At 35.2% G+C, this 14555-nt stretch overlaps 1 protein-coding gene across 2 annotated transcripts in view; it reads left to right on the top strand.

Moving 5' to 3' along the window:
* The window catches only part of sgcz.L (sarcoglycan zeta L homeolog), a 433181-nt gene extending 419236 nt beyond the window's left edge, over positions 1-13945 (top strand). For both annotated transcript variants that reach the window (XM_018230203.2, XM_041589029.1), the window contains 3 exons: positions 880-952; positions 8130-8253; positions 13050-13945. In XM_018230203.2, coding sequence (XP_018085692.1) covers positions 880-952; positions 8130-8253; positions 13050-13244 — 392 coding nt within the window. In that variant the 3' untranslated portion in view covers positions 13245-13945. The remainder of the gene's footprint in view (positions 1-879; positions 953-8129; positions 8254-13049) is intronic.
* Positions 13946-14555: the final 610 nt, after the last annotated feature.

Genomic DNA, 14555 nt, shown 5'->3' with positions numbered 1-14555 from the left:
AAACTTGGCTTCATCTAAAAAATACACTTCATATGGCTTCATAAAAATGTACTTTTCTAGCAGTATATTCCATTGGATAATACTAAATAGAAAATTGTCATCCAAGTGCTTAGGGGCTCACTTGGCTCAAACGATTCACAGAACATGAAAGCAAACCAAGGTTACAAATACATACTAGGTTACATTAGCCAATGAATGGAAAGACTCTGTGTTTACATCCACACGTCTTCCTGGTATAGTTAGAGCTGCATTATTTATTTATTATTTAAATATATATAATATCAAATATACAAAATGGGATATAAATGGCCAGTCAGAAAAGGGCCATACTTAACAGGAAACAGCCAACAGTATCAATGGCAAACTCCACAACAAATAACAAAAGGTATGCTGTAACCAAAATTATTCCATTACATTTCCTTTTATTCAAAAATTGTTAACAATGGTGGTTTGGTATGCTAATGTAAGGTTAAATGCATTAAATGAGTTAAAATGACTTTAAATAACACAGTTTATTCAGTTAATCTCGAGTCATGTTGCATTTAACACACAAATCCAAGTGGCTTTATCTGTACCTCTGGTACTGAGTCATTAAGTAACAGAGGGTATGAAATGCGTAAGGCAGTAATAATCATTGTTGTCTGAGAGTGTTTTGTGTGGGATTATTCTATGTTTTTTGTAGACTTATAGAATACATACAGAAATGGATATTGGCATATTGTACAATAACCTTAAATTAAAGATTTAACAGTAACATATTTACCATGTATTCCACCAAAGTCATCAATTATTTTTTCCATTTCTCAAAATTGAGAGAGGGTTAGTCGTAATTTTATTCTGATAATTTAATTCTTAACTCTTTCTCTTTGCTTATTGCAGGGACAGAAGGATCCATTTTCGAGCACTCAGTGGAAACACCGCATATAAGAGCAGGACCCTCCCAGGACCTCAGGTATGGTACTAATCTAAATGCTATGGTTATGTAATGTTTGCTCCAGTTCTAGTTCTAGCTCATATGTGTCAGTTAGCATGTAGCATGTACTGGCCTGTAATATGGGTTGAGAGGTTCACCTCTTGGGATCTCTCTTTTCCTGAGCATATCCACTTGAGTCCATATGATGGTGGATGATGCCTAGGGATGTAGCGAACCGCCGATAATGTGTTCGCGAACGCCGTTCGCGAACACCGTCAAAAAATGCGAACAGTTCGCGAACAGTTCGCGAACTTCGAACATCCGAAAATCGTTCGATTCGAACGATCGAAGGATTTTAATCGTTCGATCGAACGATTTTCGTTCGAATCGAACGAAAATCGTTCGATTTTAGCGACCGAATGGCCGAATGGTCGAACGATTTTGACGCGAACGCCTATTGGCGAACGTTGTGGCGGACGCGAACAGCCGATGTTCGCGCGAACAAGTTCGCCGCAGAACAGTCCGCGACATCCCTAATGATGCCTAGCATACTCTCCTAAGTGGAGGACTGCGCTTCTCTGAAAACTACCCTCAGTCTGCCACTCATTCCTAGAGTAAACAATTATGAGATCTAACCTGAATTTAGCTAGTTGCATCTTCTTCTCTACAGGACCATCACTCCCCTCCAGCAAGTAGGGTCCAAAGAGCCAGACCTATGTGCTCCCTTTCATTTATAAGACTAGGGTGTAACTAGGGGGACTGGTAGCATACAGGAGGCTCTGTTTGGCAGTACAATGGGTTGTATGCAACCAAAACTTGCCTCCAAGCCTGGAATTCAAAAATAAGCACCTGCTGTGAGGCCACTGGGAGCAACATCCAAGGGGTTGGGGAGCAACATGTTGTTTGTGAGCCACTGGTTTGGTATCACTAAACTAGGATTATACTAGGGTGTAAAAAAAGTCTCACAACCGATTACCTGGAGATATACAGTATCCTCTCAAAGGGTTTCTAGGCAAACAATTTGAAACAGTTATGATTTAGTTAATATAAAAAAAACTGTATAGATATTCTGCTTCTTCCAATCATAGAGGTTATACCATGTAATAAAGAAAAAAATATTGTAAAATACTTTACCATAGCAATTGGCTATGAAAAATAGAAAATGAAGGACAAAATGTGTTTGCTCATGAGTTATTCATGAAAGTCTAAAACAAATAATCACTGGATTACCCTCCAAAAACCTTGCATTTTTTTAATTTCATTCTTTCTATTTAGGTAATGCCATGTAGTGACTAACATATCGAAATTTACTTTGTTGTTGTATAATTGCAGATGTTTGTACATCACTGAGTAATAAAAGTCATATACTTAAGAAAAAAGATAAGCTGAGAATGTTTCCCGCAAAAAACGCTGTCTTAATAGGAGATGGATAGGTTAATCACTTTTTAAAAATATTTTTAAGGCAGCTTTCAGATATATATTAGATCTGGATCAGCCCTTTAGTGTAGAGTAGTCCTTAAGTAGTTCCCAGTTTTAAATGTGATACTCATGTGCTACCTGTGTATATTTGCAGGCGACTTTCTTTATTCTGGCTAGCTGTATGATCAAAGGTGCATTTCATTAAAACAATTCTTCATTGAATTCTACATGGCTGCCATATCATAAAAGGGTAAAGGCAATATTCCCTAACTAGGTCTCTGCGTTAATTATTACTTGTCTCAGTGATTGATGTGTTTGGTTCCTAACTATATTGAGGCCATAGCACACCACACACAAGTATGAAAGCTGCAGCCATATGCTGCTTATGCCTCTCTCTATCCCTTTTATAACAGACTATACATAGCTTATTAATCCACTTTATCTTGAAGACTTATGGTTTGTTTTTTTTATATTTCATCAGTTGAACTGAATATTGGTCAATATTTGTTAACAGTATTAGAAGTATAATGGGCCGATTCACTAAGGGTCGAATATCGACGGTACATTAACCCTCGATATTCGACTAGGAATTAAAAACCTTCGACTTCGAATATTATCGGATAATTCCTTCGATCGAACGATAAAATCCTTCGAATCGTTCGATTCGAAGGATTTTAATCCAACGATCGAAGGAATATCCTTCGATCAAAAAAAGTTAGCCAAGCCTATGGGGTATATGACATTGACTTCGGTAGCTTTTAGATGGCGAACTAGGGGGTCGAAGTTTTTTTAAAGAGACAGTACTTCGACTATCGAATGGTCGAATAGTCGAACGATTTTTTATTACGAATCCTTCGATTCGAAGTCGTAGTCGTAATCGAAGGTCGAAGTAGCCCATTCGATGGTCGAAGTAGCCCAAAAAAACTTTGAAATTCGAAGTTTTTTACCTTCGAATCCTTCACTCGAAGTTAGTGAATCGGCCCCTGAGAGTTACAAAACATATAGCTACAACTGAACGGGTATAACAGTGATACTTTTTATGTATTTAATAATATGAAAAGCACATGTCTTAAAGAGTCACACTTTATTTTATTATTTTTCCTTTGTAGGTTACTAATAATAGTCAGTTGTTGTCTTTGTGAAACCCACTGACTGTTAGAACCGACCAGTCAGTTAAAGGGTGAAAGGTCGTCAATGATTAATCAGAAAATCCAGTTGCTCCAGATTTAATTCTACTAGATTTACATGACCTGGATGAATGAAAACCTTCATAGACATACCTCTTGGATCACTCACATAACAGTTCTGCCCTTCTGAACTTACCTGGCAGAGACATCCATTGTAAACTGCAGCATTTATTATCCTCCTTTTCATATTTGTATATTACCCATACACTTAAATTGTTAGCTCTATGGGGCATGGACCTCCTTTCTCTCTTTAATAACTCTTTAGTGGTTTTAGAAGTTTTTGAAACCATGACTAAACTCTCAAACTCTAAAACTATGAATGTCATGAGATTTATTAAAAAATCAGAATAAAAAAAGTTTGAATGGAAAATTACTCTGAACGATAAGCTAAAAACTACAATTACCTCAAACACCTCTAAAAATTTGAGTTTTTCATCCAATTCCTAGTGAAAGAAAGTCAAAATTGATTTAAAGAGGGCCAATAGGATCAGTGTGGCTTCCATTGACTTCTACAGGTCCTCAACGACTTTTACCTGGAGAAGTTTTGTATTAGAGGTTTTATACTTGATAAATCTCGAATTTTTAGAGCTTTTTTTAAAAAAATAGAAAACTTTATAGTGATTTGTATTTATTATTGTACGAACCCCTATTTCTTCTATTAATTTAATTTTCTGCTGTATAGAGCTGATTACAGAAGTAGTGCTATATAAATAAAAATACATAGATTTAGGGTGGCCATAGACGTAACAATTACGATTTTTCTTGGAAAAGATTGTTTCTTTCACCACACACATGTATAGATGAATCGTCAGATGTACAGGTAGAAACAATAGAATTGTAACTGTATCTGAAAATTTAGTACTAACAATGGCTGATGTTTAGGTGCCCGATCAAAATTTTCCATCCAGCCCGATTGACGAGCCGACTGATATCCAATGCTTCTGATGATATTGGTTGGCTCTTTTCTCACCATACACTCATCGAATATCGTACAAATATTTGTTTCGTACGATATTTTCTGTGCGTCTGTGGTCACCTTTAGAATGGGTCTTAAATGGAGTATGCTACAACAGCAATTAAATAAATCATCCAATCATTCCTTCTGTAAGAAGGCAAGTGCTGACAAACTGGCCATATTTAAGTGACATGTGTATATGTGGTGAATACCTGATAGAATTATAAAATAAGAATAAATCAGAAAAATTACTTTAATGAGTGATCATATTTGAAATAGCTAACAGTTCTAGCTTTTGGGTTTCTATTTTTTGTTTTACATAAATCAAGTCTGCTCTAAGTTGGGTCAAAGAACTGTGCTTCAAATGGAACTATTCTTTACATATACACTTGCCACCACAATCAAATGGCCTACTTGTTATTACAGTAACCATTTCTAGCTTACTTACTGTATAACATTATTGGAAAAAGCACAATGCTAAACATTTTTCAAAAACTATTCCCGTTATGATGAAATTCAATGTATTAAAGGTAATTTACCCTGGTTGAGATCAGTCTGCTTTAGTTGTCTTTTATTATCGCCCCTGCTATTCATATCTCTATTGAATTTCCTTGCTATTATATAGTAAATGTATACAACGGAAGCCACTAGTCAATAATCTTAACATTACTCATGTAAGACTATTTCTTTGTTAGACAGCTAAATAAGTGATAAAGGCATAACAATGCCAGGAAGTAGACAATAACATGTCTATCATATTCTATAGAAATACACCAATATGTCCTTTAAACATTAGCATACTCAATATTGAATAATGTTTCCAGGAATCATTTGTGATGTAGGTCTTACAGGAATAACATCACTCAGGTTATGTTTGTGCCTCTACACCTGCAATTTAAATCAATGAATGAAAATTATTTGTTAGATTAGATTTTTAAATTGTCTCCTAAAATATAGGATGCCTCCTAAATATATGTGCATGTCCCTTTCTGTTCCTATTTTACAAAAAGCCACCTTGGGATTGCCAGGGCTTTGTATCCACTACACTCCTGCTTTTACATTGTATATTTCTTTCAACTGAAAAGAAATTGGATTATTTAAATTTTCTCCAGAAAATCAATCTAGTGCATAATCATTTAAAATAAGACAGATATTGATTTAATTCAGAACTTTTTAAATAAAAAATACAGATATTCCAGTAACTATTTTGGCAGTGGGCAGTAATGGGAAATTGATTCCTTGTGTTAAAACAATGTAGCTTTTAATCAAAACCATTGCCTAAAAAATTCCATAATAATAGCTAATATATATGCACACAACAAGAAGTGTTAGGTACAAGTTGAAAACAATAGGCTTAATCACTTTAACAAAAGAAAGGCAAATTATTTTGTGGTTGTTTTTCTCCCTTGGGCTCCAAAGAAAGGATATGAAGATCAAATTTAATAGCCTTTTTTTTTTGTTTGCATGTCAATATGCTTCATAGCGAATGCCAGTGACTTTCAAATAATGTCCACAAAATAATCCTAAAAGCTAATGCTGGGCATAATGAGATGGAAATTGTTCATGCGTGAAAAAAATGAGTGTTTTTTTATGCAACAGTCTTCAAGAAAAGAGTCAAAAAAAGCATTTCATTCATTTGCTGAAAAATGAGCTTCCATAAAATAATTCCCCACTGGATTAGTGAAGAGAAGCTTTTTTATAAATCCATCTTTGTTTATCACTTAAACTGTGTTACATAACCTCACCAAGGTGGTTTTAGAGCACGCCCTTTATACCCTTTTTTGCTTTATACTAATCGTTTTATTACAGTATTTCCCTTTAGATGCCCCAAACGCACAAACCTCCCTACATTCCTAATTGTTTCTTCAGCTGAAAGAGTTTGAAATAGCAGAGAATTATATAACATTTTCTTGAATACATATTAGTTTTCATAAACTATGGCCAGCTACTGTAATGTATTTTTCTACAAAGTCTTTAGTTTGCATCTATTTGATTTTCTAAATCATACCTTAAATTTAAAGATTTTAGCAAAACCACATCCTTCACATCTAATGTATTAACGGGACAACACTTAAGCATTGGCTAAATAAATAGAGATTATTTTGAAAAAGTGTACCACATTTATTATCAGAAAAATTGCATAAAAAACTAATGCACTATATAATGGTCTGCAGAGTTTTGCAATCTCAACTCATTATACTGGGTTAAAAGAACTGAGTGTAGCTACTGAACCCACCGAATATGTTTGAAACAAGGTAAATGGGGGGGGGGCTTTATATATAAATAGTAAGAATTAACTTAATGGCAATGTTAAGACTATTATAAAGATATACAATATTAAGAAAAATGAACAGTACATTTATTTAATTATATAAAATGAATTTTAACTGAAATTTTAAAATGTATACCATTTACTTCACATTTTTGTTTAAGATAAGGTACTTACTGGTGGGTAAAAGCTGGGTTTACAACTAATGTCTCACTGACTGTCAGGGATAAACAGTATGAATAAAACATAAGATAACTTACAGAATAGCAAAGAAAAGTAACAAGGAATATATGTGAACTTTTTTGAAAAACATATATTGGCCACACAAGCCACCTTTTAAAGGAAAACTCCACACAAACATAACTTAAGCGTCTTGAAAAGTAAACACAATTTTTCATGATTTGTAATGGTTTGGAACAGTCCTCTAAGCCTAGCACCCTGCTCTCCTTCTGATCTATCTGACTACTTTGCTAAGCTGGCTGACTACTATTACTTTCTATCAGCAGCCATCTGTCCTCAGCCTGCATCCTCTAAACCCCAGACTTCCCTGCACACGTGATTTCAATAAGGAAAGGAACATCACAGTGCAATGCATTGTGGGATATGTAGTTCCTGCATGTTGTCTGTAAGCTGTGGAGAAGTTGTTACAATTTGTAACATCAGTGTTTAGTCCCTCCTTCCCTGCCAGGATTTTAAATGATGCAGAAAGAAAAGAACTATTAAACAGCTGGATTTCAGCATAGAAAATGGCATTCATTCATACTTTTTGAAGAAACCGATAACGGTGATGGGTATATTAGGGGTTTCTGTGTTATGTGGGCCTTTTTATCAAATTGTGGCATGGAAGCCGGAGTTCCCTTTTAAGTAAATGACAGCTAGCTAGACACCACCTGTCTGCTACATACAATGCTGTTCTTACATCTGTACCCCGGCGGTTTTAGAACACTTCACGCATCCATTCATGCAACTCTCACAAGTAACACCTGTTTCTAGGAGTTGCATGATACCTTGGTAATCATATTACAGTAACACCACATAATCACAGCTCTGTGAGTTTCAGATGTCACCTCTCTGAAGAGTTACAATGTGCCATTGTGATTGGATTAGTGGAAGAGTTTATATGCCACGGACTTTCCACACCAGTCAGTTGAACTGAAGAAGCTGCTCGTATGAGTAGTGAAACATCTTCAATAATTATTCAGCAAGTCCAGTTGTTTAAAATTACTTATACTAGATATACATGACCTGGATGAATGAAAAACTTCATAGTCAGACAGCTAGTCATTTATCTAAAAACTGACTTTTTATTGACTTTTTTCTTCCATTGATCATATGGATATTCTGTCCTACCTTTTTATCGTCTCATTAGACTTTATGATTTTGCAGACTTGAATCTCCAACAAGATCTTTAACAATGGAAGCACCAAAGGGAGTACACATAAGTGCGGTTGCAGGGGAATTCAAGGCCAGTTGTAGAAAAGAATTGCATTTACAGTCTACAGATGGGGAGGTAAGTATAATTTTGGATATTGCATAATTGATAGCAACAATATGGGGTATATTTATCAAGGGTTGAATTTTGAAAAACGTTGAAATTCAACCAAAATTAAGTTGAAGTTTTTTTTGGCTGACTACGTCCATTTTCGATCGAATAGGTCTCTCACAATATTCTCACTTGCAATTGGCACTTATTTTACAGATAGCAACACACCATCGACAAGGCTATTTTAAAAAAAAAATTAAAAAAGCTCAACACTTTAAACAAATCCATCTTGGACATGGGAAGCTTTATCATTTCTATAAGGGCTTGGGTCAGTAATCATTTTGCCCCAAATGTAAACAGGAAAATGTGAACCTCTTCCATTACCTGTGGAGTTGGCCTCACATTACCCTAGTTTAACAAAAATGAAGGGAATTATCAGTGCAAAGTTGAAAATAAACTTTATTTTAACTCCAGTTTATGCCCTTTTAAACATCAAACTCTTCATTTACATTGAGTAAACATTGTAAATTTAAACCCAATATAATCTCGGACTTCATTTTTCATTTTTGGCTACTAAAAAGGCCTTGTTTCTGTTCTGCATTTTTAGCCCCTGTACTTATAGCTCCAGTGCTTTCCTTTATTACAGAGAAAAAGGAAATCATTCTTTTAAAAATTAATTGCTTAGACAGACTCTTTAGGAAATGGCCTTTCCAAAGTCTCCAGATAAGGAATCCCATACTTGTCTTACATATTGGAGTTTTTGTGAGTGTTAGTCCAGTGAATTTTTACACTCACTAAACTGCAGGTTTGGGCTTGGCAACAAAACCCAATTGCTATACAGTCACATTTCTCGGATTTTTCTATATAATGTATGTATATACCATCTACCTATTTATAGCACATTACTGTCTGTCTTTCCACTGATATGAAATCCAACCCACCATCTCCATATGCTTCTTTCTCAACACATTAAATTCATAATATTTACAAGATAATAAATGCTGTTCCCTCTCAGCAAGGCATAAAAAAGCTCATGAATGCAATGCTTTCTAGTATTCTATAACACAGGAGCAACATGAAATTTAACTTTCATTTATCTTCACGTATTCAGTGGAAAACAATTTGAAATGAGAAATCTGGTGCCCTTATAGTTTTACTATTGTACATGCATAGCTTTCTAAACTACATAGAGGACAACACTGACAGCAAATGCCATTCATACACATTTCCAAATATGATTGAGTGTGTAGCTATGGAAAGCAAAATGATGGATGTGCTTAAGGCAATAAGATATGAGAAGCATACCAAAAATTGTAAGCAAAGGTATTGTCTTTTGAATGATGTTACTTTATATACTAAAAGTAAGTATAGCCAGTGTATGAGGGGTGATGTGTCTATAGAAAAGTCTAAATCATTATACACAATTGTAAATATGACATTGGAGTGGAAGCTTGTGAAATTGATGTATAAGATACACTGTGGGTTGAAAATAGGAATAAGTAGTATAGAACACAGACTGTGGAAGAATATGTTTAAATAAGAAATGCAAGAAATAGAATTTATTTTCACAAATGCTGTTTGTCTAAGATATTACTGGTATTTTGATGAATGCTTACATACAGCTTCTTTAAATCGTACTTTCTCTGATGCCATAGAGAGACAAATTATATATTTCACTTATGATACAAATTCACTCAGTATAAACAGTCGGCACCATGTACCTAGTGCTTGAAGTCTGTCCATCCTGTTCCTTCCAGCCAATGATTAAGGGACTACACTACATCTTTGTGATAGTTAATAGTAATAGTCATTTAGTTACCGCACCACAGTTGTGCCTACATTTTCCTGCAGTCAGTTGGCAGATGGTCTTTTTACTTCCAAAAGTTGTACCCAGTGGCACTTGGTTAATCCTGCCTCCTGTTCTGAATACAGCACAGTTGACGCAGAGAAAACCTGAAACTACTTACATCTCTGAACCAGCCATTAGCTCAAGAGTTTCCAAAATGGCATGTGTTGATCACTGCATAGGGCACACATATCACTAATGTGCTAAATGCTGGAAATGCAAACCAGCAAATTGTTAGCATAATTTTGATACATAGGGGTCCGTTTACTAAAGTGCGGTAAATCTGACTTTAAGTTTCCGCATGTTATCGCTGAGAATATTTTTACGCCAGAATATTCGCAGCGACTAAGTTTACTAAACAGCGATGCGCTCAGAAGTCATTGCGATCACTTGCGGTAACTACGTTAAGGAACCAGCTTACGTTAGCGGTAATTTTAGCGAGTTGCGAATTTTCTGGCGAAAAATTACGTTTTTGCGAATATTTATGCTATAAAATAGTCTTGTTTTATGGCGGTTATTATGGCAATTTTTACTGTGACATTTATGGCCAGAAATGCATCTTCAAAACTTATAAACTTTATTGACTGATGATTATACCATCCAACAACATCACCAGAGTAATACCAATCAAACATGTCTGCATCATATAAACTCTTCTGCCAATAGAATCATAGGAAATGATACCAGTCAATCTCTTTGCTTCATAGAAATGCACAGTTTAATGTAGCCAATCCCAATGAAACCAAAAAGTGTAGAGGCTGACGAATCCTTGGACTGTGATGCCACTGCCAATAATACGACTCTGAGCTGAAACTGCTGCTGTTGCACCAGATAGAAGCAGAAGCCAAAACATCCTGTCAGCAATAGCTACAGATCTCTCTCCTGTCAGCAAAGAATGATGGGTAAAAAAAAAACATTATTATGGGATATTTCCTGCCCCTTGAGAATTTTCTGGCAGAAAAAATACTTTTACGCCACTTCATATGTGGCGGTAAAAGTTTGCGAATATTCTGGCGTTAATTTTGTCTTTAGCACATTTCGCTGTTTAGTAAACCATGCGTTAATGTGTACGTAGCGTTATTTTCAGCAAATGTGATAACTGGCGAACAATTATTCTTGCGCAAGAAAATTCGCAAATTTATATTTACCGCAGGTTAGTAAACTGGCGATAACATATTTGGCGAAAATTCTGTCTATATATTGTGCGAATATTTTTAACGCACTTTAGTAAACGGACCCCATAGGCAGCAATTGCATCAGGCCCATCTCCTCCAACAACTGCAATGACATTCTGAGAAAATTCTGGTAAGAAGATCTGCATTGCTGGTAAACAACATGGCAACTAGGCTTTGCAATTGCACTTTGCACACTGTACTGTAGCTGCGATAATTAAATGACCCTTAGGGAAAGATTTATCAAGGGTCGAAGTGAATTTGAGGGAATTTTCGAAGTAAAAAAATTCGAAGTAATTTTTTGGATACTTCGACCATCCAATAGGTTACTATGACTTCGACTTTGACTTTGACTTTTAAAATACTTTGAATATTCGACCATTCGATAATCAAAGTACTGTCTCTTTAAAAAAAAATTCTACTTCAATAATTCGCCAAATTAAACCTGCCGAAGTGCTATGTTAGCCTATGGGGACCTTCTAGAGCATTTTTCTACGTTTTTGGAAGTCGAAGTAAAATCGTTCGATCAATCAATGAAATCCTTCGAAATCGTTCGGCCGCAGGATACCAAAATTCGCTGAAAAAAACGTTGACTTTGATTTTCGAAGTTGAAGTATTTAAATTCGATGGTCGAATTTCAATGTACCCCCGTTTTCTAAAAATTAGATTTTCAAAAGTCCACCCAATGACTCCAAATTGACTGTAGAAGGTCCTCCATAGGCGAAGATACCAATTCAGCAGGCTTCAGATGGTGAATAGTTAAATTCAAATTCTTTAAGGGACAGTACATGATAAATTTCAAAATTTGAATTTTGAATTTTTTTTAAACTCTAATCGAATTTGGATTATTCCCTAGTCGAATTACACTAAAATAAACTTGAAATTCGAATTTAAAAATTTTAATTTTCAATTCGACCCTTGATAAATCTGCCCCTTAGTGAAGGGTCCTGTTTTGGCTGGGCTATTTGAAAAAAAAGACTACAGTAAAGTTAATAGAAAGCAGGTGATATATAGAAGTGAAACAATAGTCACAAATGTGTTTAACTAAAAACCACCAGCAAAATCCTTTGATCTCATTCATATAAGTGATGTGCAGAATTGCTATTTATCCCCCATCCTGGTAAAGCAGCTAAATAACTAGAATCACAGGGGGAGTCTGACAACATGTCACTTACCCAGTAAATTTACCTTTTCTTCTTTAAATATATGGACTATAAGACAGGACAAATATGCAGGGTGCAACTACTGTATGTCTATTCCAAACACCGTGTATCTTAAAGCCTGATGAAATGTGTTCACAGTCAGGACTGTAAAACATGGTAGTGGACTGATTACCTTCAACAAATAAGCCATTTTGTATGGTTGTTACAATCTTACCTTACACTTGAACTGCTTTGACTATCTCTTTCCTTATCTGGACCAGTTCACGCTGGCAAATGTATCCAGGTCCAAAGTGGGAATCCATGAGGATTCCCAACAATTCAATCCTTCTCCTAATCTATTACCACTCTCCTGAATGTTGGAAAAATGTTCCATACAGTCAGAATTTAGACATTTCTCAAAGCCAAAGCATTTTCACAATGCAAATTGCTAGATTTAACAAGTTAGACAGTTATTTTGCACGCTGAAACAAGACATTTAAAATTGTTACAACCCTATCACAGATGATTACATTTGATTGCAAAATGCCATTCCGAATAAAAATACAGATGTAATGTAAATGGTAAATATTTACATAAACTTTATCACCACTGTTCTTCTTTCAACTATGATTAGCCATTAACATTCTCTTATTTTGTTTTTAGATATTTTTAAATGCAGACAATATCAGACTAGGAAATCTACCACATGGTTCATATTCATCATCAACACCTAATGCAGTAGGACCTCGGCAAACTGTCTATGAACTGTGCATATGTCCAAATGGGAAACTGTATCTTTCTCCAGCTGGAGCAAGCTCCACGTGTCAGTTACATAGCAATTTTTGCCTGTGGAGCTGAAGGAACTTCGTGTTTTCTCATACCAGAATAGCCTTTTGCTACTGACTCTCTGATTCCCAGTTTGCTTGGTTTCCTTGTGATATGACAGAAGCTTATGATGGTCTACAGGGCCTCTTTAAACCTGCCTTCAGTTGTGGATTGACAAGAGACCAGCACTGAAGTGGATACAAAGATACAAAGCAGTGCATCAATTCAGCGTTCAGTGGAAAACCTGGATGACAATGTACATTTTTTGCTGGAGAATTACATAGGTGCCTTTGCTAAAGGAAGTGAAGCACAGAGATATAAATATTGCAGAAACCTATAACAAAGATACAGTAACATTCAGTACCTATATAGAAAACAATCAACTTCACTGGAAAATCGCTGGAGAAAAAACAATAAAACAACTATGTAAAAAAAAGTTTTAAAGCACAATTTTCCATTCAATATTTTGGGTGTATACTTTTATCCCTTGATGATATTAAAAAGGAAAAAAAAAACATAATAATAAATAAAATAACAAGTATTATGTGATATTGCCTTTACTAAACAATTAAATCCAAGAAATGTTTATAAAAATTCAAAGCCTCCTTTTCTTGTGGTTATTTGTTACTCGGATATTGTATTTGACACTTTTCATTGCTTTTTAGAGAACTGAAAAATTGCATTCAGATATTTGAACGTTTTGGGTGGTTTGGATCACAATGACAATAAGGGGCAGATTTATCAAGGGTCGAAGTGAATTAGACGGAATTTTCGAAGTAAAAAAATTTGAAATTCAAAGTAATTGTTTGGATACTTCGACCATTGAATAGGATACTACGACTTCAAATTTACTTTGACTTCGATTCGAAGTAAAAATCATTCGACTATTCGACCATTCGATAATCGTACTGTCTCTTTAAAAAAACTTCGACTTCAATACTTAGCCAACTTAAACTTGCTGAAATGCTATGTTAGCCTATGGGGACCTGCCAAAAGTTTGGGTTTTGAACGAAAATCGTACAATAAAATCGTTAGAATTGTACGATTCGAAGTATGATCGGAGTACGATCGTACGATAGTCCTACGATCGGAATACGATTGTACGATGGTCAAATTTCAAAGTATTTTCCTCTTCGAAATTCGACCCTTGATAAATCTGCCCCTAAGAAATACATGTTAACTTATGTAAATATAACACTTGGGGGCAGATTTACTAAAGGTTGAAATGAATTTTCGAAGTTAAAACTATTTTTTGGGTACTTCGACCATCGAATAGGCCAAATTCGACTTCGACTTCGATTCAAAGTAAAAAGTTTGACTTCGAAAATCGAAGTACTTTTTAAA

The sequence above is a fragment of the Xenopus laevis genome, chromosome 1L, assembly GCF_017654675.1.
Source record: "Xenopus laevis strain J_2021 chromosome 1L, Xenopus_laevis_v10.1, whole genome shotgun sequence".
NCBI lineage: Eukaryota > Metazoa > Chordata > Amphibia > Anura > Pipidae > Xenopus > Xenopus laevis.
This window is presented reverse-complemented; position numbering and strand designations above follow the sequence as displayed.